The sequence below is a fragment of the Neoarius graeffei genome, chromosome 10 (genome assembly GCF_027579695.1).
Source record: "Neoarius graeffei isolate fNeoGra1 chromosome 10, fNeoGra1.pri, whole genome shotgun sequence".
Lineage (NCBI taxonomy): Eukaryota > Metazoa > Chordata > Actinopteri > Siluriformes > Ariidae > Neoarius > Neoarius graeffei.
The window spans coordinates 13,072,122-13,098,554 of NC_083578.1; the positions used below are offsets into that span (position 1 = coordinate 13,072,122).

Here is a 26,433-nt window from a genome sequence, read left to right on the forward strand (position 1 = left end):
TAAAATGCTCTAACAGTAAAGAGAAAAAAACATTCATCATCTGTGGCAGTAGCAGGGCTGCAAAAAGCCTGTCTAATCATTTCATTTGATCAAAATGAAATGATTGGATGGTCTACCTGCCTACCTACTTACCTGCGCACATTCTGCCCATGCACTCATTACACATGACCAGAGTTTTCTACAAGGCTGGGCAGACGTATTGCTAAAGCTAGTGAGCTTGCTGACAGCTGTGAGCACTAACAATAGCCATGTTCATTGTTTACATTCATTATGATAATGTTAGGTGTTTTCTTACATGTAAATGAGACATGAGGTAGTTGTATTTGCCAACGACATGCTACACTCCTCTCCCCAGCACACTTTCTCCTGGACTCCTCCTCCAGCAGTAGTCAGGCAGTGCGCATTCATGTGTTTTGGAGGAGTGGTTTAGGAGGGGGTGGCATGGTAGTGTAGTGGTTGCCTCACAGCAAGTGGTTGCCTCACAGCAAGAAGGTTCTGGGTTCAAGCCCAGTGGCTGACGGGGGCCTTTCTATGTCGAGTAGTATGTTCTCCCCGTGTCTGCATGGGTTTCCTCCGGGTGCTCCAGTTTCCCCCACAGTCTAAAGACATGCAGGTTAGGTTCATTCGTGGCTCTAAATTGACCATAGCTGTGAATGTGAGTGTGAATGGTTGTTTGTCTCTGGTGGTGTTTACATTAGACCGTATCAGCGGATCATCAGATTAACGTTTTTAAAACGATTCGCGTGCACACAGCAACACCAATACATGATTCACGTGCACACAGCAACGCCAATACACGGATACGCTCGGCTCTGCAGGCATCCTGCGCTCCAAATCACTCCGCCCTGAACAGCGAGTGCCCTCTGGAGGGTGCGCACTCCGACTTGCGCAGCTCACAGAGTGCGCGAGTGAAGCACACGAGCAGTGATTCGGGACAAATAGCAGGAAGTGAAAGTCCGCGCCGTTTTTCAGCAGTCGCGTCATATGACCAACGTGGCATGACCAACACCAGCGAATCAGGAAGGTGGATGTCACAGTGACGTTGTCCAATGACGACGTCAGCTAGAGCTCAGCACAGCGTATCCTCGTTCCTCAATGTTTACACAGCACCGGATCAGATACGTAATGGATTGAATACGTGGGCCCTGGCGGATTCAAGTTGTTCTGCCTGTGGAGTCGTTTCCCGGCGTTTTAATGTGAACGGACAGTGCATCCGCGACAAAAACGAGACGGATACGGTCTAATGTAAACACCACCTTGTGTCAGCCCTGTGATGATCTGGCGACTTGTCCAGGGTGTACCCCACCTCTCGCTCATAGCTAGGATAGGCTCCAGTTTGCCTGTGACCCTGTACAGGATAAGCGGCTACAGATAATGGATGGATGGATGGATGGATGGATGGATAGTCTCAAAATTTTTCAGACTAACAAAGTACATTTAGCCTTGCTATTTTTCCACTGATCTGACTAACTTCCAGCTCCCCACAGTGACAACTAGAAAATGTATTACTTGACTAGTCCATGCAACTCATAATGTGCATATAAGCTCAGGTTGAGGATCAAGTCTGTCTCTATTGCAGAACCATTAAGCAGTGACTGCTTGCTAAACCTTGGTACTGTTATTTCCTCTTTTTTAAATTATTATTATTTTTTAATCAGCAAGATAACAAAGAACAGCCTTATGAAAAGCCCTCCTTGTGATGGAGCACAGTTCTGTGCAAAAGTCTTAGGCAATTGTAAAGAAATGCTGTCGACCAAAAATGGCTTTAAAAAATAATGAAACGAAATGTCTCATCTCATCTCATTATCTCTAGCCGCTTTATCCTTCTACAGGGTCGCAGGCAAGCTGGAGCCTATCCCAGCTGACTACGGGCGAAAGGCGGGGTACACCCTGGACAAGTCGCCAGGTCATCACAGGGCTGACACATAGACACAGACAACCATTCACACTCACATTCACACCTACGGTCAATTTAGAGTCACCAGTTAACCTAACCTGCATGTCTTTGGACTGTGGGGGAAACCGGAGCACCCGGAGGAAACCCACGCGGACACGGGGAGAACATGCAAACTCCACACAGAAAGGCCCTCGCCGGCCCCGGGGCTCGAACCCAGGACCTTCTTGCTGTGAGGCGACAGCGCTAACCACTACACCACCGTGCCGCCCGAAACGAAATGTTTCAAAGTAAAAAAAAATACTATAAACAGTAATCAGTAAGACATAATAAATGAAACAAAGTCAATATTTGGTGTGAGACGACCCTTTGCTTTAAAAAAAAAAAGTAGTCTTGAGTACAATGAGTGTAGTTTTATAAGGAAATGAGCTGTAGGTTTTACTGAGCATCTTACAGAACCAGCCACAGTTCTTCTGGACACTTTGTCACACTTGCTTCTTAAAGGGGAACAGAGGGCAATATATGTAGTAAATATAACAATAAAACACACATTAACAAACCTTATTCAAGACTTACAAAAGTTTTTTGTTCTAAGGTTGGAAAGTTATAGTGTTTTGAAAGTAGCTCGAGCAAACTATTTCCGCAGTTTGAACAGCCCGCCATGATGTTAATTTTATCCAATCAGAATGCACGTTCATTTTCTCTGCGTAACACTCATGACGTATGTATGCGCCCAGTTGTGTTGGCTCATTGAGGTTGGGAATAGCACGTGTGAAATACCTGTTTCTGCCTCTTGCGACGATTTCGCAAGACCACGGGTGGTGCCTATCTCATTGCAGCAAATAAATTCTGCTGGACTCGTGAGCAACTCCACGTTACATTTTCCGCACGAGCACCACGCCGTGTCACCTGCACGCAGACGCTCTGCCCCACGCTCGCCATGCCCATGGTCAGCATCAGTCTCATCCTCGCCGTCATCCGAGCTTTCTTCTCTTATTTCATCACCGGAGTCGAGAGTACCTCTCCTAGGTTCAAACTGGTACCCTTCTAAGCCATAGCCTGCTTGCAGTGTGTCTTGCGGGATCTCTTCGTATGATTCGACAGAGCTGTCGCTTTCACTTGATGCGCCCGACGCCATGATTACACGCTTATCTCCTCTATTTCGGAGAGTTCCGCTAGTGCAGTGGGTAGCGCTGACGTCACGGTCTTTTAAAAATGGCGACTCTTGTGCGGTTGAGCGTATAAAGTATTATATTTACAATTACCAAGATATTTCGTTGTTTTCTAGTATATAAATTTGATAGAATACTTAAGAATACGTTACTTTGTCACATCAGCAACTGTATATATTATATTTGGTACCCCTTTAATTTTGCACGAAAACCCAGTAGCCTTCATTATGTTTTCTTTTTTTTATCTGAAAAGTGCTCTCTTGTGTTCTCTGCTACTCGGATACCAACATATTTTTTTTCTGTAACATTTTATTTTGTGCTGGAAAATGAACGAATGTTTGGAACTCTAAAATGTTTTTGTACTGACTCGATAACGTAGAAGTCTCATCTCATCTCATCTCATTATCTCTAGCTGCTTTATCCTGTTCTACAGGGTCGCAGGCAAGCTGGAGCCTATCCCAGCTGACTACGGGTGAAAGGCGGGGTACACCCTGGACAAGTCGCCAGGTCATCACAGGGCTGACACATAGACACAGACAACCATTCACACTCACATTCACACCTACGGTCAATTTAGAGTCACCAGTTAACCTAACCTGCATGTCTTTGGACTGTGGGGGAAACCGGAGCACCCAGAGGAAACCCACGCGGACACGGGGAGAACGTGCAAACTCCGCACAGAAAGGCCCTCGCCGGCCACGGGGCTCGAACCCGGACCTTCTTGCTGTGAGGCGACAGCGCTAACCACTACACCACCGTGTCGCCCCAATGTAGAAGTCATAAAATAGAAATCTATAACAAAGTTTGGATGACAAAAAATATATAGGGTGCCCAAGACTTTTGGACAGTACTGTATGCTGTGAAGTCGAATCTCTAATACAGGGACAGGTGAAAAAAATGTTTCAAAGACGTATCACAAAATACAAAAGACTGTAAATGCCCTCAAGGTGAGTGTATTGATTTGACGCATGAGAACCAATAGCATAGCATTTATACAACACATCGTATAAATCATTCTTCAAAGGAGCAATTCAACAGGAACACCTTAACTACAGATTTACAGTGATATAAAACCATTAGAACAGCTTGTTGGTCAGTTTCACAAAACAAATCATTATACAAAATACTTCTGTGGTTTGTACTTTAAAACACAACTCGTAACCTATCGATGGTTACACAGTACCATCAAGTGACTAGATTGAAAAAGATTTCATTTTCAATCTCATTTTCTTCAAACACCATCATCAATGTCAAAGCTCCAGTTTCTTTTCTCAGGAGTAGAGCTGGCTGCGTTCGAGTGACATTTTGTCAATAATATTTTAGAAGAACTTTTCCTCAGCTCTCCCATAGGATGGAGCTGGAGCATACCAAACCATTTCTTCAATATTGATACTTGGACAGGTTCTTTTTTCCCCCCTTTCCTTTTTTTTTTTAATAACCTGAGGTAGGCAGCATATCCGCAATCTTGCTATGCCATCTTTTTATTCTTATTCGTTCAAACAGATAAAGATTTGACGAAAAACATTTCTGGTCTACTTCTTTAATAAGAGAGTTGTGTGGCTGACTTTTTATCAACGTGCACGTTTGTCTTCCCCAAGTTCGCTGCCGACGTTTAAAGGAAAAGTCCACCCTGAAACACATTATACATGTTTTATATTGAAATATTTGTGATGTGCTTTGTGATTGTCGTGCTAATTTGTTGGTTGATGCTGTATTTTCGTTATTCCTGTGAGAAGATGGCGAGCGTCTGCCGCACTGATGTCACAAGAGGACATTGCCAGGGTAGTTACGATGGTTTCAACAATCTCAAACGTATGACATAATGGCTAGGTATCTGTATTAGCTCTGAAAAACAAAAGAACACCACTTCTTTTCTGACGTACAATATTCCAACAATGTTAAAGCTAGACGGCCTTTCGGATTTTTCAAGCGTAGGTCATAAAGAGAATTTTCCCAACACCCAATTATTTTTGTTTAGTGGACCAAAAGCTACTGAATTCAAATCACAGACTTCCAATTTTATTAGTTTTATTTTTAAATAGAACAATTAATGAATTTAGAGCCATGTGGCCCTAAATTCTCCGCTATTTTTTCCTGCTTCGCTATGACGCGATTCAAGATACTACGTCATGCATCACATGGTAGGCTTTCCTCGTTCACGCAAGGCACTGTGGGATACAAATTTTAAACAGGAGAGAAAAATGGAGGACGTGAGCGTGCGAATGAAACGTGAAGGACCGTAACGTAAAGCAAGAAGAAAAGACGTTATGTTATATACAAATGAAAGGAAACGCAGGACCAAACTAATAAATATCGGCGGTCAGCGAGCACCTCGGTGAGATCAGCTGTTTGTTTAGCAACAGAATGATGGAACTGGCAGTGCACGCTCAAAGGTAAACCTGCGCGTGCACACACACACACACGGACTTCCTCTGTCTGCTTGACTGCACGAAGCGAGCGATTTCATGCACATTATTTACTCGGGAATCCCTTCAAATTAAATAACTTCCCAACTGCAGAATGGCCTGATTATTTTGTGAGATATTACAGAAATAAACATATATCACAATGACCACATTTCAGAGGGAACTAAATTTCACCGATTTTCTGAAATCGAAAGGCCGTCTAGCTTTAAGTGTCCTAGTAATGAAGACGTAATGGAGACAGCAAATGTTTAGACAGTGACCCAGAATGCAAAGCGCCTATACGAAGTAGTTGTGACTCAGCTACTTGGCGATCTATGAGATAACAAGCACAATGCTGCTGATGGCAGGATTAGCGTGAAAGATAAAGCTTTGGAAGCTGATCTTTATGAGTAGTGCATCCAGATGTGGAAGTGAAAGAGGTGGACAGATTAAAGGGCTAAAGCTCTGCTGCATTTCACTCTTTAGATAGAGATGAAGTGAGGGCTGAATCCCATTGGTTTTAGCAGGTAGTCAAACAGTATTGTGGTTAATATAGGCAACTGTTAATCAAAGTGAAAACAGAACACAAACGATGACAGAAGTTTACTTAAAAAAAAAAAAGTCAATGTAGATTATGAAATACTACTAATATGCAAGGTGGCGCTTTCCTTTAAGGCATTCCACAAGGACCGCCCTTTAAGGTCAACAAAAATAGCATCGTGTATACAGTATCGGGTACATCCTAATGTTTTACACACCAAATACATTCTGTAGCTTGGTCACAACACAACAATTCATTTGGATTCTCCAGTCTTTTGAATAATAGATTGGGAGACATCTCCTATGGGCTTATGTAATAAGTGAGTTCCAGCTGGTGGGGATCAGTTGTGATCCAGTCCACCAGAACAGACACCCTGAGAGCCCCACCACAAGCACCACCAGGCTGGCTTTGAGAACTGCTCGGGGTGGCCGGGTGAAGTGCGAAGGCCCCATTGTGGCTAGGAGGGCTGTGGTGACGACGAGGGTAAATAATATTGAGATGGCAGTGTTAATAGCGACAATTTGGCCAAACTTTGAAAAAGGCATAATCGTGCAGAAAAACAGTGGCACGGTGGATATCACTGTTGTGATTGCACTGGATACTATGGCAACTCCGACGTGATTGACAGCTTCCAGTGTTCGTCGCTGGCGCTCGGTCGATGGATCCTGTGAGGTACAGAAAAGCACAAAAAGCCTAAGAGCTGCTTGCTTAAGTGCTAAAAATCGTGTGTGTATAAAATTAGTCTTTTATCCAAGCTGAAAATTTTAACAAAAGCAAATGTATTGTTCATGTTATCCCAACAAAAATGCAATCCAATAGCTATCAGTGTATGTAGGCTCTTTTAACAAGAAACCTGTTCCAGAGAATAGCAGAACAAGGTACGAATCTATTATAAATAGGTTTATGTGACCCAACCTTGCAAATCGATGTTAATGTCTGTCTTTTTGGAGCCCATACCGTACTGTGATTGACAGTCCCCATGTTTTCTTTATCTCCAGCGAGCAGGAAGCCCTCAACCAGATGCAGACAGTAATCCACTGATGATCCAACAAGGATGGACAGAGAGATTGCCTCCACTGCACCCATCTCCCAGCCCAACCAGTACATCACTGCCACCACCATACACACCACACCTGAACATGCACAGATTTAAGATAGATACATCAGTCTTAGCCTCACTCCATCTCGCTTAACACCAAGAATTCATTTAATTGGCCATGTAAGGTAAGATCTATCATATCAGTGCATATATACTGTCAGAAATAGGGGTACAGTAGGAGTCCATTTCTGTCCCCCAGGGTACAATCTACACCAATGTACCCCCTAGGGCTCATTATTGGACCTCATGTGTACCTTTTTAGGGCCGAAAAGGTACATACATGTTCCCAAGAAGTATGTAAAGGGTATGAATAAGTACCTTAGAAGGTCCTGCTCCAGTGACAAGCCACTGTACCACTAAAGGTACAACAGTAAGGTACTTTTTATTTTCTGAGTGTACATGTCATATCAATTTAAATGTTATTTTGTTTATGAAGTTAAAAATGCAAGTATTAAAGATGACAATGATGATGGCTGTTGTTGATGTAGTCTTTACAATATTTACAACATGCATTTTTGATTAAAGATTAACGTTTGAGGTTCTATTTCATCATTTTTTATGCCTTTACATTACATATGCTTCATAAGGGATAAACATTTAAGAATGTTAGAGGAAAATAATCAACAACAAGGTGATGTGATGTGATGTGATGAAGCAGAATTACTGTTACCACCCAAAAGACAATTATTTTCCAGTAACAGCATTTTAAAAACATTCAATTACAATTCTTTACACGACACATCGGTCTGCTTTTCATGCCCGTGTGACCTTCTGGCTTTCCCATTTTAATTATGCTGTCATAGTTAGTTTAGCTGGAGTCCCTGCTTGCACTCAGTGCAAAATGTACACTGTTCTTACTCATTAGGTGACGATGGGCATACCTAACAACCGGTGTTTCCTCTCTCAATCCCCCCCCCCCCCCCCCCACTCTGTCTGTCCCTCTGAGTTACATGTCAATCCTGAGACCAAAATGCTGACCTCTTCTGCTCCTCGGACTCACCTGATCCATCCTGATGCCCTACATCTGGCTGGAGTCTCATCACATCTCATCACCTGTGGAGGACGGCCCCATATGGACAGTCGAAAGTCGCACTTGGAAGACGCTCTGGACACTTGCAGTAATGCATGCTTTTATGGCTGAGGACTACAGTTAGCTTGCTAACTTTAGGACTGCAGTTGTCATGAACAGTTTTGCACTCAAGTTTCTATCAATGAACAGTTTATAACTTCAACAAAACAGAACATGTTAAAACTATAATGAATTTCCCGGTTACACAGTTGTACTTTGTGACTATATAGGACGCACTTATAGAAGCAAGTTATTTATAATCACGTTGTCTGTTATCACCAAATGAGGATGGGTTCCCTTTTGAATCTGGTTCCTCTTGAGGTTTCTTCCTCATGTCGTCTGAGGGAGTTTTTCCTTGCCACCGTCGCCACAGGCTCGCTCATTGGGGATAGATTAGGAATAAAATTAGCTCATGTTTAAAGTCTTTAATTTTCTGGAAAGCTGCTTTGCGACAATGTCTATTGTTAAAAGCACTATACAAATAAACTTGACTTGAATTTTATTACTTACTACAATGAATGCTGACAGTGATACTGGAGAATCCTTCCACAAATGTTAAACATCTCCATAGAGTAATCATAAACATATGAATGATTTATTATACGCTTTTCTTTATTAAATAACATTAATTTTAGTTATTTTTTACTAGCTTTAGATTATGTAGACTGTTCACCATACGAGTCCCTGTGTAAGTTGTTACTATAGAAAAGTTAATGCATCATAATAAGTGCATTGCTATAAACCTGTGATTTTGACTGACAGCCAGAGTTAACTTTCTTTATTTGTCTTTTGATCACTTACCTAGGTTAATGGAAAGTGTCTTTTCATTTTGGGAAAAAATAAGGACTCCATTAACTTTGTGCAATAATGATTATATTTCCCCATTTCATATTACCCTTTGGTTTGGTATATCACATTAACATATTAATTAACTGAAAATAAAAAGGGGCATGAATGGTGAAAATGGTGAATGGTCTCGACCACCAATATATTCAGCCTGTGAGGAACAATGATCCAAAATTGAATATAATATTTCAACAATGTTCTATTAAGTGAAAATAGATATCCATTACGAAAAAATGGATAGTAACTGGCGTTCTGCCTTAGGCTTCAAAACGTTGTGCATTCTGGGTTGTTTTTCTGTTCACCATGGGTATACAGAGTTATTATTTGCTCTCTGAATCTGCATGATTTTATGCATTGCACTGCTGCCACATAATTGGCTTACTGGATAATTGTGTGAATAAGTAGGTGTAAAGGTGTTCTGTATTATATTATATTATATTATATTATATTATATTATATTATATTATATTATATTATATTATATTAGCTTTAGTTACATGTTTGTTTCCTAAAACTACTGTTGTAGGCTGTTATTGTCCATACTGGTCAAGGGAACATTGGTAAGGCAGGTTTAAGGGAAGCCAAAATCTCTTACCCAGAATGCTTAGCAGGATAGGCAGCAACAGAAGAGGATGGACAGTAAACACAGCGACCGATGCTATACAGATGGCCAAAGACAGAAGTAGACTGTAAAGTGCGCTCTCCACACCTACAGTTAAGCAAGAAAGGAATAACATAGACATAAAAAAAATTGAAAGGCACATGCTAGAGTGCATACCTCAGCCAAGCCACATGTTATCAACATCAAAATCAAATCACTTGAACTTAGGATAATACTAAAGCTGTCCACCAAATTTCATCCAAAGTTGTTCACTACTTTTTTTTTAGTTATGTTGGGAACAGACAAAAAATAAAAACAAAATATCCTAGAACAACATACATATCTGGATTTGCATTCAAAATCTAACCAATTGTTCATGTTTCCTCCACATTTCATCAAAATCCTTTCACTACTTTTGAGTTATGTTGGGAACAGACCAAAAAAAAAAAAAGTCCTGGATCCACATACATATCTGGATCCTGGATCAACATGCATATCCAGATTTGCATCAAAATCTAATCAGTTGTTCTTTGGTCCATGGCCCATGTTTCCTCCAAATTTCATCAAAATCCATTTGCTACTTTTTAAGTTACGTTGGGAACAGACAAAGAAAACCAAAAGGTGGCAAAAACATAACCTCCTCCAACAAAGTTGGCAGAGATAATTAGAAGAATATATCAAATTTGATCTTGATGATTTGACTAATCTAAGTAGTATGTAATCCCTCACAATTTTCTTTATTATAACCATTAATGAATATAGACCTCTTATAAATGCATCCTACATCATGCATTCTCTCTTTTCTAAAGATTTCTTCTCTCTCTTTCATGCACCTATGATCTCCATGAATATCTGCTTCCAGTGCTGGCATGTCTGGAAGCCCCGTCGCAGAGTTGAACTTTGTGGGAGAGATGCTAACTGCTCCTGCAGGAAGCTCTCCCATTGCAGGAAATCTGAGTACGCCTGAAACGAGGACTTTCCTTTGTAGGTGGTCTGGGATTTCAAGACAAGCGGAACAGAAACAGGAGAAGATGACAATTCTGATTTAGTCACGATGGAATATTAAACAAGGAATGTTTCATTCTCATTAGCCATGTTAAACTCACTGATTCAAAAGCCATGGATATCCAGTGTACTCGTCCCCCCTGAATACCCACTGCACCATGGGAGAGCTGGCCAGGCAAGAGATTAGGCTCAGGAAGAGACTGACACTCAGGGTGGAGAAGAGGAAGAATAGATGTGAGACTGTTGCCTGGATCAAAAGAAGAAAAGGGATATGGTGATTGAGAATAGAAGAGCAGTAAGCAAAGAATCAAGGAAAAGATTTCTTTATGTTTATTTATAGTTACTTGTCCATTTGTCTCAGTATGAGATAACATGAAATAATCACAGCATGGTCTTTTTAAGATTAACGTTCTATTTCGTCTATTTTTCTGGATGCCTTTGCATCATTTGGTAAGGAATAAACCACAAAAAGGCGTCCTGTTATTGGGAAATAATCAATGACCATGTGCAGTGACTGAACAATTGCCCAGTAGTTGATTGTTTTTCCAGTGATGGCATGTCCTGAAATGTGTTATTCCCCTGGTCTCCCCCCACACACTTTATTTTTATTTTTGTGTTTGTATGGTTAAGTTTGTTCTTTGCTTGAATGTTTTGTCCACCAGTCCTGGTGTAGCTCCAGACCCAGTTTTGGGCATCGGTTCCCCTCAGGCCTTGGTTGGCCATGGGTGATGCCTGTGCTGCTCACTATGGACTGCAGTGAGCTCGTTGCTCTCTTTAATATTGTGGTTGTCCAGCGCTCTGTGCGACTGTGGTTCTATGCTCACTTTCTGTATCCATGGCATGGTGTTCCAAGCAATGTTGCCTGGTAGCATCCCAGCAGCTGTGCAGGTAGTTTGGGACATACCTTCGTGCACCTTTTGGTGGGACTCTGGGCAGCTACGCTACTGAAATTACATCCTGACCCTCTTTTGGTGGCTTATTTTATTTTATTGTAATTGTAAAGTGACCTTGGGTGTGAGAAAGGCGCTATACAAGTTCAACTTGGTGCTAAAGAACGTAACTGGACTTGCTTGAAATTCTTGAAGATGTTTCACCTCTCATCCGAAAGGCTTCTTCAGTTCTGTCTGACTAGTGCGGAGTTCCAGGTATTTATCCTCTAGTGGATCAAAAGCAACCCGAGGAGAGTTGTTGAGGTCATCTGGGTAGTTGAGTCATCCTGTAGGTGTAGGTCCCTGGGGGCCAGGTGTGAACGGTGTTAGCAGCCTAGAGAGTCATTAGGGTGATCTGTGGGTCATTGGCTCTCTCTACCATCATATGAGTCATTCAGTGCGTTTACATGCACATCCAAATCGAGCTACTGTCGGTAATCGAGCTAAGGGTCCCAGCAGGGGTGCCAGAGAAATCCAATCCTACATGCACACAAGGAAATCGAGCTATTGTGTGAGGTACATTGTGCACCCGAGCCACAGGTGGTGCTACACGCCCCATCGTGTTGGTACATTTCCGGTTGTTGTCATGAAGAAGAGCTATTCAAGAGTATAAACAAAGTTATCAACAGTGTTGCCAGATACTGCTGACGTTTTCCAGCCCAAACATGTTCAAATCCGCCAAAATGCACTTAAAACCGCCCAATCTGGCAACACTGGCAGTTCCGTGTTCACAAGTTCCGTGCTCAAGCTGTTAGGCTTGCTCTAACAGACTGTATGGCTACAAACTGTCCTGCGCAGACCACTGTTTTGTAAGGCAACTTATTTTGCACAATTGTATATTTTTCTAAAGTCCATTTTTTGCTTACAAAAAATATTTTTTTTGCTTACAATTTAACTTATGTCTTAATAAACACACAAAAAGTTCAATTGTTTTGTTTTTATTGACATTCTTCAGATGTTGGACATACACACATATATATATATATATATATATATATATATATATATATATCATCTCATTATCTCTAGCCGCTTTATCCTTCTGCAGGGTCGCAGGCAAGCTGGAGCCTATCCCAGCTGACTACGGGCGAAAGGCGGGGTACACCCTGGACAAGTCGCCAAGTCATCACAGGGCTGACACATAGACACAGACAACCATTCACACTCACATTCACACCTACGATCAATTTAGAGTCACCAGTTAACCTAACCTGCATGTCTTTGGACTGTGGGGGAAACCGGAGCACCCGGAGGAAACCCACGCGGACACGGGGAGAACATGCAAACTCCACACAGAAAGGCCCTCGCCGGCCCCGGGGCTCGAACCCAGGACCTTCTTGCTGTGAGGCGACAGCGCTAACCACTACACCACCGTGCCGCCCATATATATATATATATATATATATATATATATATATATATATACACACAAATACAATGACTTGTTTATGTACACAATTCACAGCTATGCAACAGCTGTACAGATGTATTAGCTAAATTTTAACAGTGCAAACAATGCCACAAAAAGAAAAGATTCATGCCGTTGTCATGATTCGTTGTCATGCCGACCGAGGCTGTTGTGTTTCCCGCTCGTGGTCTCGTCACTTGTCACTTCCGGAAGGGGCAGTGCTGAAGTAAGTAGCTCAATAGGGTATACATGCACTAAGTAGCTCGGCAGAAATCGCATAATCTAGGTCGTGTAGCTCGATTCCGAGAAATCAAGTTCGGTTCAATTTCATCCGAATTAAGGTGTATACATGGCATTTTGAACTTTGATTTCAGTCGAGCAACGGCAGAAATTCGATTCTCTCTATGTGCATGACTGATTGAAGTCAGCTGAGTTTTGGTGTGGATGTGTATTCAGTTTTCTGGGAAGTGTACCCTAATGACTCTCTAGGTTGCTAACACCATTCACACCCAGCCCCCAGGAACCTACATGACTCTCCTTAGGTTTGCTTTTGATCCACTAGAGGATAAATACCTGAAACTCCCCACTAGTCAGACAGAACTAACGAAGCCTTTCGGATGAGGGGTGAAACGTCTTCAAGAATTTCAAGCAAGTCCAGTTGCCTTCTTTAGCACCAACGGTTTACTATGACCTGGATTACTGAGAACCTTCACAGACATACAAGTTCAACTTATTATTATTATTATTAATTATTATTTCCTGTGTGCATCAGCATGCGTATGTGTTTTGTCTTTTCACCTGAAGGCAAGCACTGTGCCCCACCAGGCTTGACAAGCTGTGTATTGGCACTGATGGCTTTGCAGAGTTGGCACAAGTGACCAATTTCATTGAAGAGATCAAAATCAGGATCATAGACCACACTTCCCTTTGTAGGGAAAGACAAAAAAAAACAATTATTAAAATTGCAGTGTAGTCTTAATCAAAGCCAACTGTGAACAGTGACTTGAAGATGCCACTATAGCAAAGAGAGTTGAAACTCTTCTATATATAAAATTACACATATTAAGCCCATTCAATATTTACTTTAAGGATTTGGTGATTATTGTAGCTAAAGCAGGACAAGGATTACACATTTTGTTTAATTTTTATCTGATTCCATCTGATTCAACTTATCAAGTTATTTAGAGCTAGGAAAATATAGAAATGTTAAATGGCCTTAAAACTGAATGAAACCCGGTGACGTGATGTAAGTCACTCTTCATTTACATGGCTGTTAAGGTTGTGCCAGCTACCACTAATTAGAGTCTAATTTAGTTTATATTCAAATCTGAAAATCTTAAAATACTAAAGAAATATCAGCTTCCAGTCCTGTGCAACTATAGCATACCCACCAGTAAACAAAATCTAGTCATAATGTATGAAATGTAAAAGATACAAATTCCAATCACAGCGTGTAGCTATAGACAGGTGACAAATGAAAGGAAAACCATCATGACCTGCATTACTTACAGCGGGGAAAATAAGTATTGAATGCGTCAACATTTTTCTCAGTAATTATATTTCTGATGGGGCTATTGACATGAAATTTTCACCAGATGTCGGTAACAACCCAAGTAATTCACACATACAAAGAAATCAAAACATATATGTCCATAAATTAAGTGTAATAAAGTGGAATGACACAGGAAATAAGTATTGAACACACTTATTGAAATGTATTTAATACTTAGTAGAAAAGCCTTTGTTGGTAATGACAGCTTCAAGACGCCTCCTGTATGGAGAAACTAGTCGCATGCATTGCTCAGGTGTGATTTTGGCCCGTTCTTCCACACAAACTGTCTTCAAATCTTGAAGGTTCTATGAACGCTGATCTTCAGTTCTTTCCATAGATTTTCAATTGGAGTCAAGTCGGGTGATTGACTGGGCCATTCTAGGAGCTTTATTTTCTTTTTCTGAAACCAATTGAGTGTTTCCCTGGTGTCTTGCTGAAATGTCCACCCTCGTTTCATCTTCAGCATCCTGGTGGATGGCAGCAGATTCTTATCAAGAATGTCTTGGTACATTTCTCCATTCATCCTTCCTTCAATTATATGAAGTCTGCTAGTACCATATGCTGAAAAACAGCCCCACCACCATGTTGTTCCCACCTCCAAACATCACTGTTGGTATGGTGTTTTTGGGGTGATGTGCAGTGCCATTTCTCCTCCAAACATGGTGAACATCCAAAGAGTTCAATTTTGGTCTCATTTGACCAGACTATGTTCTCCCAGTATTTCATAGGCTTGTCCAAATGTTGTGCAGCAGACTTTAAATGAGTTTCAACATGCTTTTTCTCCAGCAATGGAGCCTTGTGCGGTGAGAATACATAGAGGCCATGGCGATTGAATGCATTACTTATTGTGTTATTTGAAACAACTGTACCTGCTAATTCCAGGTCTTTCTGAAGCTCTCCGCAAGTGGTCCTTGGCTCTTGGACAACTCTTCTGATTATTCTTTTGACTCCTCTGTCAGAAATTTTGCGAGGAGCACCTGATTGTGGCCAGTTTATGGTGAAATGATGTTCTTTCCACTTCCAGATAACGGCCCCAATGGTGCTCACTGGAACATTCAGAAGTTTAGAAATATGTCTGTAACCAATGCCATCAGTATGTTGTGCAACAATAAGGTTGCAAAGGTCTTGAGAGAGCGCTTTGCTTTTACCCATCATGAGATGCTTCATGTGTGACACCTTGGTAATGAGAAACCTTTTTATAGGCTATCAATTAGGACTAAACCATCTGATATTAATTTGCACTGATAGGGGGCAGGATGTGTTGCTTTCTAAATACTGACAGATTTCAGCTGGTTTCTTGGCTTTCTATGCCTTTTTGCACCTCCTTTTCTTCATGTGTTCAATACTTATTCCCTGTGTCATTCCACTTTATTACACTTAATTTATGGACATATACAGTGGGGAAAACAACTATTTGATACACTGCCGATTTTGCAAGTTTTCCCACTTACAAAGAATGGAGAGGTCTGTAATTTTTATCGTAGGTACACTTCAACTGTAAGAGACAGAATCTAAAAAAAAATCCAGAAAAATCACAATGTATGATTTTTAAATAATTAATTTGCATTTTATTGCATGAAATAAGTATTTGATCACCTACCAACCAGCAAGAATTCTGGCTCTCACAGACCTGTTAGTTTTTCTTTAAGAAGCCCTCCTGTTCTCCACTCATTACCTGTATTAAATGCACCTGTTTGAACTCGTTACCTGTATAAAAGACACCTGTCCACACACTCAATCAATCAGACTCCAACCTCTCCACCATGGGCAAGACCAAAGAGCATCTTCAACCTCAGCCTGCAGCTGGGGAGAGTGCCAACCCTCTGGAAGACATCATGTATTGTTCCAGTTCCCAAAAAGAATCAGCCCAGGGAGCTGAATGACTTCCTACTGGTGGCACTCACTTCACCAGTGGCGTGCACAGATAGACACGAAGTGGTGCTCAAGCACCTGCCCCTCTGCCCTCTGTCCAAAAAAGTGCCCTTTTGAATTTTTTTTTTTTTACAGTTTACTGAGGCCAATGTCGACAAGATCTTTTAGAAAAGCCGCGGCATTAAAAGCGTGTGTGAAAATAATGTCCCGATGTGTGCCCCCTCCGCACACACACCGGACCTCTGTCTCTCTTGCTCTGTCACGTGAACAAGCGTGCAGTGCATTCAATGTGAGGTTGCAGCAGCATAGCGTCCTGGAAGCCACGGCCTTGTCGTAGTGCAGACAACACATCGGGCAGTCAGTCAGCTCTTCCCCTGCCCCACCAGCCAGGTAACACATGAATCGAGTGAAAATGTATTGCTTGCCCTCTAAGCCCAAGCTGTAATTATTTTGTCGCGAAGTAGCCCGTCGCATACAGAAACAACTGCACATGGCAACCTTTGCCAGCTTATTTGCTCCCTTTCCATATGGAGAAACAAACTGAACAACATTTTAAATGTAGCCTAAACCATTGAGGCAACCCCACTCTCCATCAATTCCGACCTGTTTTTATAACATGATTAAGAATATCACATTATGCTAGTATGCACGCCGTTATGCAAATAAAGGAGAGCTCCGTTGAGCCCATTGAGTGTGTATATTTCGTTACAAATTTTAAGATGATCTCACGGAAATCTGTGAATAAACGCAGTCTTGAGACTCAAGTCAGTGACGGGAAGATCAGACTTTCAGACTTTATCAGACTTTTTAAAGATGGAACTACAGAAAAATACCCAAAACTTTGATATGATTATGAACACAAGAGGAGGGTTAAATCTCAGACTTTTATAATAAGGTGTTCCACATGCGCAAAAAAGTGTCCTTTTTTCCCCCCAGAGCACTTGCCCCCCAAAATGTCTGTGCACGCCACTGCACTTCACATCTGATGAAGATGTTGGAGCGGGTCTTCCTCAGCCTCCTCAGACCCCAGGTACAACATGCCCAGGACTGTCTGCAGTTTGCGTACCAGGCAGGTGTTGGTGTGGAAGACGCCATCCTCTACCTGCTACACCGAGCCCACTCACATCTGGATAAGGGAAATGGCACAGTGAGGATCCTCTTCTTGGACTTCTCGAGTGCCTTCAACACCATCCAGCCGCTATTGCTTCAGGACAAACTGAACAGGATGCGAGTGGACCCCTGCCTGGTCACCTGGATCTCCAGCTACCTCACTGACAGGCCGCAGTACGTCAGGCTGAAGGACATCACATCTGACACTGATTAGCAGCACCGGAGCATCCCAGGGCATGGTGCTGGCCCCTCTTCTCTTCACCTTGTACACTGTGGACTTCTGCTACAACTCAGAGCTGTGTCACATTCAGAAGTTTGCCAATGACACAGCCATCGTTGGGTGTATCAGTGACGACAGAGAGGAGGAGTATAGGAGCCTGGTGAGGGACTTTGCTGTGTGGTGCAACAGGAACCATCTGCAGCTCAACACCTCGAAGACCAAGGAGCTGGTCATTGACTTTGGGAGGTCCAGACCAGTTCTGATCTAGGGAGTCGAGGTGGAGGCTGTGGATTCCTACAAGTACCTCGGGCTGTGGCTGGACAGCAAGCTGGTCTGGACCTGCAACACCAATCGCTTATACTGTACAGGAGGGGACAGAGCAGGCTATACTTCCTTAGGAGGCTGAGGTCCTTTAACATCTGCAGGAAACTCCTGTGGATGTTCTATCAGTCTGTGGTCGCCAGTGCCCTGTTTTACACCGTGGTGTGCTGGGGGGGCAGCACATCCAAGAAGGACACATCCAGGCTGGACAAACTGATCAGGCAGGCCGGCTCTGTGGTCGGCATGAAGCTGGACTCTCTGGTGACGGTGGCAGAGGTCTATGGACAAACTACTGAACATCATGGCCGATGCCAGTCACCCTCTGCACACCATCATCAGCAACCAGAGGAGCCTGTTCAGTGACAGAATGCTCCTTCCCAAGTGCAGGACGAACAGACTCAAAAACTCCTTTGTCCCTCACACCATCAGACTGTACAACTCCTCTCTGGGGGGGAGGAGGGGTAACAGGAGGACAGAGGATGGGAAGGAGCAGTAGCCTAGCCTAACAATAAGCAATACCGGTCAATGTGCAATATAAAGTGCAATATCTGTCCTGCTGCCCCCCTTCTCCCCCTTCCCCCCTTCCTCTCTTCCCCATATCTTATTCTTTTTATATTTGTATATGTAAATAATTTATTTTACTTTATCTAGAAGTTTTCTCTATTGCTTTTCTCTGTTTATCTGTAATGATGCTGCTGGAATCTTAATTTCCCTGAGGGAACCCTCCCAAAGGGATCAATAAAGTTTTATCTAATCTAATCTAATCTAATCTAATCTAATCTAATCTAATCTAATCTAATCTAATCTAATCTAAGGACACCAGGGACAAAATTGTAGACCTGCACAAGGCTGGGATAGGCTACAGGACAATAGGCAAGCAGCTTGGTGAGAAGGCAACAACTGTTGGTGCAATTATTAGAAAATGGAAGAAACTCAAGATGACTGTCAATCTTCCTCGGTCTGGGGCTCCATGCAAGATCTCACCTCGTGAGGTATCAATGATCATGAGGAAGGTGAGGGATCAGCCCAGAACTACATGGGAGGACCTAGTCAATGACCTGAAGAGAGCTGGGACCACAGTCTCAAAGATTACCATTATTAACACACTACGCCGTCATAGATTAAAATCCTGCAGCATGCGGAAGGTCCCTCTGCTCAAGCCAGCACATATCCAGGCCCGTCTGAAGTTTGCCAGTGACCATCTGGATGATCCAGAGGAGGCATGGGAGAAGGTCATATAGTCAGATGAGACCAAAATAGAGCTTTTTGGTATAAACTTCACTTGCCGTATTTGGAGGAAGAAGAAGGATGAATACAACTCCAAGAACACCATCCCAACCGTGAAGCATGGGGGTGGAAACATCATACTTTGGGGGTGCTTTTCTGCAAAGGGGACAGGACGACTGCACCGTATTGAGGGGAGGATGGATGGGGCCATGTATCGTGAGATTTTGGGCAACAACCTCCTTCCCTCAGTAAGACCACTGAAGATGGGTCATGGCTAGGTCTTCCAGCATGACAATGACCCGAAACACACAGCCAGGGCAACTAAGGAGTGGCTCCGTAAGAAGCATTTCAAGGTCCTGGAGTGGCCTAGCCAGTCTCCAGACCTGAACTCAAGAGAAAATCTTTGGAGGGAGCTGAAACTCCGTTTTGCCCAGCGACAGCCCTGAAACCTGAAAGATCTGGAGAAGATCTGTATGGAGGAGTGGGCCAAAATCCCTGCTGCAGTGTGTGCAAACCTGTACAAGAACTACAGGAAACGTCTGACCTCTGTAATTGTAAACAAAGGTTTCTGTACCAAATATTAAGTTCTGTTTTTCTATTGTATCAAATACTTTTCATGCAATAAAATGCAAATTAATTATTTAAAAATCATACAATGTGATTTTCTGGATTTTTTTTTAAGATTCTGTCTCTCACAGTTGAAGTGTACCTACGATAAAAATTACAGACCTCTCCATTCTTTGTAAGTGGAAAAACTTGCAAAATCAGCAGTGTATCAAATACTTATTTTCCCCACTGTATGTTTTGATTTCTTTGTATGTGTGAATTACTTGGGTTGTTCCTGACATCTGCACTGTAAAAAAAAAAAATTAGTCAAGCCAACTTAAAAATGTAACGCAACCTGCTGCCAAAGGATTTTGAGTAAACTCAATTCCGGGTCAAATAGTTGTGCTGACTTGCTCTTTTAAGTCGACACAGATGAGTATTTTATGTTGACCTTACTTTATTCAGCAAGTTCAGTGCATTCAAATTGTGATGTTGAAATAAATTGAAATAATCATTCCAATTAACTTGGAAAAGCAAGTTGGCACAAAAAAACATTAAGTTATCCTAAATTATTATTTTTTAAAGATTTTTTGGGGGCTTTTTCCACCTTTATTGGATAGGACAGTGTAGAGACAGGAAATGAGCAGGAGAGAGACGGGGAGGGATTGGGAAATGACCTCGGGTCGGAATCGAACCCGGGTCCCCAGATTGGCACCTTATCCACCTGAGCCACGACGTCCCAAGATGTTCTTTTAAGTTCACATAGAAGAGTATTTTATGTTGAGTTGACTTGACTTGCCTTTAGAAGTTCAGCCCAACAAATTGTTTAGTTGAAATAAATTGAAATAATAATGCCAATTAACTTAGAAGAGCAAGTTGGCACATCATGGTTCTAAGTTGAGTTTACTCAAAATCCTTTGGCAGCAGGTTGCGTTACATTTTTAAGTTGGCTTGACTATTTTTTTTTACAATGATTTAGTGTGCATTACATTTTTTAGTTAACACACACCTCTCAACACTTAAGTTCTACTTCACTTTGCCTATTATTACACAAACAGAAACAAATACCGACATACAAGGAGGGAATTCCCTGGCCTCTGTTGAGGAAAGCTTAGTCTAGACTCCTATACAACGTCTCGTGTCAGTTTCCATGGACTTCTCACTCCACCCGACCATTGAAACTTTTGAACTTGTGAAGTGCGCATGCGCAGTGGCATCGGTTAAGGGGCGTCAATAAGCACTTTATAAGTTCACTTAACTTACCAGTAATTTTCCAATTCCTATGAACTTGTGGCGAAGGAAAGGCGTCTCAACTATTTTTTTTTTTAGTTACTTGAACAATTAGAAGGGTAATTTGTTCATTCAACTTAGAATCCTTTTTTCACTCAACAATTTTGCAAGTTACATTTTTTACAGTGTGGTGAAAATTTCATGTCAATAGCCCCATCAGAAATATATTTACTGAGAAAAATGTTGATGCGTTCAATACTTATTTTCCCCGCTGTATGAATTGTGCCACCACGATTCATTAGAACAGATTCAGTGCACTGATTATTGGCACTAGATTCAAAGTCACTAGAATTATATTGAAGTGACCAAACATCATTCTTCCAAAAGATATTCCCTCATTTGGTGTTTTGAAGGAGGTGAAGAGTGCTCTTTAGCACATCTCAAAACTAGGTTGAGATCTGGTGACTGACTGTGAAGGACATAACATAACGTATGATTTACATAATTTGCAGTCTTATAAACCTATACGGCCCTCGGTTTTTCCTCTGTCACCTGTTTATATATATATATATATATGAGTAAATGAATCTGAATTGTCAAAGTCTGGTGATGGAGGGGAAGCACAAATTCACAGCCAAAGAAGCAACCAATCAAAAAAAAACCAAAACCCCACACTAACAATTAAATCAAATCAACAACGATTTGTAATTTTGAAATATGATTGTAAGTTGTGTATTATTGTTCGTGTTTTTGTACAAAATAGCTACGCAAAGAATACATTGATGCTCCTAGGTCTCACCAAGTCTCCAATAACATGGTTGTCTGAACGTTGAGTGCGATTGACCCCAAGTATCCCAAAGACAATGAACACCATGGCTCCAGTGTCCACCAGTGGACGTACTGCTGGCTTCCCACAGCCGCCGCCTCCACTACACGGATTAAAGCCAGATGTCTTCGAACTCTTCACCTCTCCCGGGGCTGAGAGAGCCAAAAATAATCTCAGTGATCATTTATTTAAAGATTGGTTATGAATCCCACGCATCCAGATATTTAACAGTTATTCCATGAAATCAAGTCGTACATGATCTGATAGCCAATGAGGCACATAGCGCCAAGTAGGCTATGAGCCATGTACGATGAGATTGAGTGAAATAACTGTTTTATTCTATCCACATTCACTGGATTTTGAGAAACAGAACATTTTTTTATTTTTTGCAAATTGGATAAATAAAAACTTTATACAAAACGTCCAACAGAATTATTTCTGTAAACAAACTGACGAAATGACAGTAGCAATGTGTGAAAAATGCTATAATAATAATTTTTGAAAAATAAAAAAAGATACGTTCTTACCATCAAATACTTTCATTCCATATTTTGTTGTTTTTTTTTTGTATTTTGGGGGGTTTTGTTTTCGAGTAGAGTTTTTATTTTGTCATTGGTTGGTTCAGCAACATGCGCCGCCATTTTGTTTTTCTCTACTCATGGTATATGAGCTGATATCCTAGTAGTAGAGTAGCCAATCAGAGTGCACGATTGCTCATATCCAGTGAATGTGGATAGAATAATAACTGATTTATATAACCAGGGACACATCAGTTTCTTTTACTACATTTTATGACTGAGCAGAGTACAATGAGAGTTGCAGGGTCTGCAAGCTTTTGTTCAGACTCATTTGTGCTACAAAAGAAACTGAGATGAAGTGGCAGTTGAAATCTGAATTGGGGGTATAGTGCAGCAATGCGATGTTTAAAGGGAATCGACATATCAGGATTATCTATACCGCTTATCCATCAGGGTCGCAGGGGAAGCTGGAGCCAATCCCAGCTGACTTTGTGCGAGAGGCAGGGTATACCATGGGCAGGTTGCCAATCTATTGCAGAGCTATCACAGAGGTGAACAGCCATTCACACTTACATTCACACCTATGGGTAATTTAGAGTAGCCAGTTGACCTAATCCACATGTCTTTGGACTGTGGGAGGAAACCAGAGCACCTGGAGGAAACCCACACAGGACAGGCACAGGGAGAATATTCAATCTCCACATTGAAAGGTCCCAGTCAGGCACAAGGTTCAAACTCAGAACCTTCTTGCTGTGAGGCAAGAAATCTAACAGTCTGTAAACTGTCATTTTCAGGATGGAGGGCTTTTACAGTGGTGCTTGAAAGTTTGTGAACCCTTTAGAATTTTCTATATTTCTGCATAAATATGAACTAAAACATCATCAGATTTTCACACAATTCCTAAAAGTAGATAAAGAGAACCCAGTTAAACAAATGAGACAAAAATATTATACTTAGTCATTTATTTATTGAGGAAAATGATCCAATATTACATATATGTGAGTGGCAAAAGTATGTGAACCTCTAGGATTAGCAGTAAATTTAAAGGTGAAATTAGAGTCAGGTGTTTTCAATCAATGGGATGACAATCAGGTGTGAGTGGGCACCCTGTTTTATTTAAAGAACAGGGATCTATCAAAGTCTGATCTTCACAACACGTGTTTGTGGAAGTGTATCATGGCACGAACAAAGGAGATTTCTGAGGACCTCAGAAAAAGCATTGTTGATGCACATCAGGCTGGAAAAGGTTACAGAACCATCTCTAAAGAGTTTGGACTCCACCAATCCACAGTCAGACAGATTGTGTACAAATGGAGGAAATACAAGACCATTGTTACCCTCCCCAGGGGTGGTCGACCAGCAAAGATCACTCCAAGAGCAAGGTGTGTAATAGTCATCGAGGTCACAAAAGACCCCAGGGTAACTTCTAAGCAACTGAAGGCCTCTCTCACATTGGCTAATGTTAAGGTTCATGAGTCCACCATCAGGAGAACACTGAACAACAATGGTGTGCATGGCAGGGTTGCAAGGGGAAAGCCACTGCTCTCCAAAAAGAACATTGCTGCTCATCTGCAGTTTGCAAAAGATCACGTGGACAAGCCAGAAGGTTAATGGAAAAATGTTTTGTGGACGGATGAGACCAAAATAGAACTTTTTGGTTTAAATGAGAAGCGTTATGTTTGGAGAAAGGAAAGCACTGCATTCCAGCATCAGAACCTTATTCCATCTGTGAAACATGGTGGTGTCAGTATCATGGTTTGGGCCTGTTTTACTGCATCTGGGCCAGGACGGCTTGGCATCATTGATGGAACAATGAATTATGAATTATACCAGAGAATTCTAAAGGAAAATGTCATGACATCTGTCCATGAAGTGAATCTCAAGAGAAGGTGGATCATGCAGCAAGACAGCAACCCTAAGCACACAAGTCGTTTTACCAAAGAATGGTTAAAGAGGGATAAAGTTAATGTTTTGGAATGGCCAAGTCAAAGTCCTGACCTTAATCCAATGGAAATGTTGTGGAAGGACCTGAAGCAAGCAGTTCATGTGAGGAAACCCACCAACGTCCCAGAGTTGAAGCTGTTCTGTACGGAGGAATGGGCTAAAATTCCTCCAAGCCGGTGTGCAGGACTGATCAACAGTTACTGCAAATGTTTAGTTGCAGTTATTGCTGCACAAGGGGGTCACACCAGATACTGAAAGCAAAGGTTCACATACTTTTGCCACTCACAGATGTGTAATATTGGATCATTTTCCTCAATAAATAAATGACCAAGTATAATATTTTTGTCTCATTTGTTTAACTGGGTTCTCTTTATCAACTTTTAGGACTTGTGTGAAAATCTGATGATGTTTTAGGTCATATTTATGCAGAAATATAGAAAATTCTCAAGGGTTCACAAACTTTCAAGCACCACTGTAAATGTTTTCTTGGAAACATGCTGTACTGTATAAATGGTTAGGTGTGAGAAATTTGATGATGGAAAGACTTGTGTTAAGAACTAAAACCAGAGAGAAGGTGAGCTAGAACTAGCACTGTATTAGATTTGAATTGGATTTGAATCTCCAATGCAACAAATCCAAGTATCCTCCCTCAAGTTTTGGAGCTCAGTACTATTTAATAGTAAATACATTTGAAATGAGTTTGAGAAATTTCCTTGTATGTGTATATGAGATTTCCGAGGATTTACCTGCAGGCACAGGGGTGTAGAAACTGCCCTGAGTCGGTCCATCATGTCCAGAGCTGACCATACAGCCTGGTGGTCCATTGCACACACGGCTAGGGTATGGGCTTAAGGTGTTCTGGGCAAAATACAACTTCCTAGGATGGGGAAAGCATTTGGTTATATCCAGAAAATGGCAATGCAATGGAAATTTCAGACTGTGAGCAACAACAAATGCTTTACGTAATGTGTGATTGTGATGAATCTAGTCAGTTCCTCTGATGGCCACCAGAGGATGTTGCTTCCTAATCAAGACTGATTGCTTTCACCTGTTTTTTTTTTTTTTTTTTTAACTCTGCTTTTACGTTACACTTCTCTGGGTCTTCAAAGTAACCTTTTAGTGTTGGTGTTACCTTTTAGCCACAGTTCTTGTTGATTCTCAGGATTTTTGCTGGTTTTCTCTTCAGCCTGAATCTTCTGTCTGTTTTTATCTACTTTGTCTCTGCTTTCAGACTGTTTATAAATTCTGGACTGAAGTAAAGTTTTTCTTAGCTTTTACCTCATTCCACATTTTGGTGAGAGTTCAATGACTCTTAGTTGTCATTCCCTCCTGTTCCACAGCTATAACCCAAGCCATGCCAGTTCTCCTGAAGTATAAACCATAATCTGGAATGTCAAGAGTTTCTTACCAGATCCTAGCCCAGAATCTGGCCTTGGTCAACCCCATTGTAATGAAAGCAGGGGCCTTTCATACAAGCCTATACATTTCTGTATAGCCAAAAATTCCATTGGCATTTCACTGTCTCACTATCTTTGTATTCCCCTGAGTAAGCTAGAAACTAGTGCTGTCAAAAATGTCGCGTTATTATCGCGTTAACTTGACTCAATTTTAACGGCGATAATTTTTTTTATCGCGAGATTAACGCTCTGTGACATGATGTAGGTTTTTCATAAGCTTTTGAAACTGCCAGGAACTTGGAACAGAGACTTTGCTTAGAAAAACGATAGCAGCTAGACTGTAATGCCACGCCCCGCACAGCCAGAGTCCTCTGCCCTCCCCCCAAAGAACCAGCGCGGGCAGGGTGCTGTGCTCGGCTTAGGTTTCGTTTTCCCATCAGTGGCTCCAGCCCAACTTTGCAGTGGCTGTGACAAGACGTGTTATGCTCTGCAATAAAAAAAAAAAAAAAACATTGGTACAACCAGTGTTCGAACTATGCCGATATTTTCGGGGGGTCCCTTTTTTCCCTTGTGTGTGTGTGTGTGTGTGTGTGTGTGCTTGTCTCAGAGCGCGGATCTCCATTGCGCGGATCTCCACTGTTGGCACACTTCCTTTGTACTAGTTTGTGCCCCCAACCTGGCAGCAGCAGTCATTGTCATAT

The 26,433-nt window shown here is 41.7% G+C and overlaps 1 protein-coding gene across 2 annotated transcripts in view; it reads right to left on the bottom strand.

The window, feature by feature from the left end:
* Nucleotides 1-4,037: 4,037 nt before the first annotated feature.
* Nucleotides 4,038-26,433, bottom strand: part of disp3 (dispatched RND transporter family member 3) — a 58,537-nt gene continuing 36,141 nt past the window's right edge. The window contains exons 13-20 of one of the 2 annotated variants that reach the window (XM_060930688.1): nucleotides 25,082-25,212; nucleotides 21,847-22,025; nucleotides 13,768-13,894; nucleotides 10,734-10,879; nucleotides 10,461-10,620; nucleotides 9,622-9,735; nucleotides 6,970-7,145; nucleotides 4,038-6,677 (exon numbers count right to left, since the gene is read on the bottom strand). In XM_060930688.1, coding sequence (XP_060786671.1) covers nucleotides 6,321-6,677; nucleotides 6,970-7,145; nucleotides 9,622-9,735; nucleotides 10,461-10,620; nucleotides 10,734-10,879; nucleotides 13,768-13,894; nucleotides 21,847-22,025; nucleotides 25,082-25,212 — 1,390 coding nt within the window. In that variant the 3' untranslated portion in view covers nucleotides 4,038-6,320. Of the gene's footprint in view, nucleotides 6,678-6,927; nucleotides 7,146-9,621; nucleotides 9,736-10,460; nucleotides 10,621-10,733; nucleotides 10,880-13,767; nucleotides 13,895-21,846; nucleotides 22,026-25,081; nucleotides 25,213-26,433 lie in introns of both variants that reach the window. The other variant, XM_060930686.1, reaches the window with a different exon arrangement.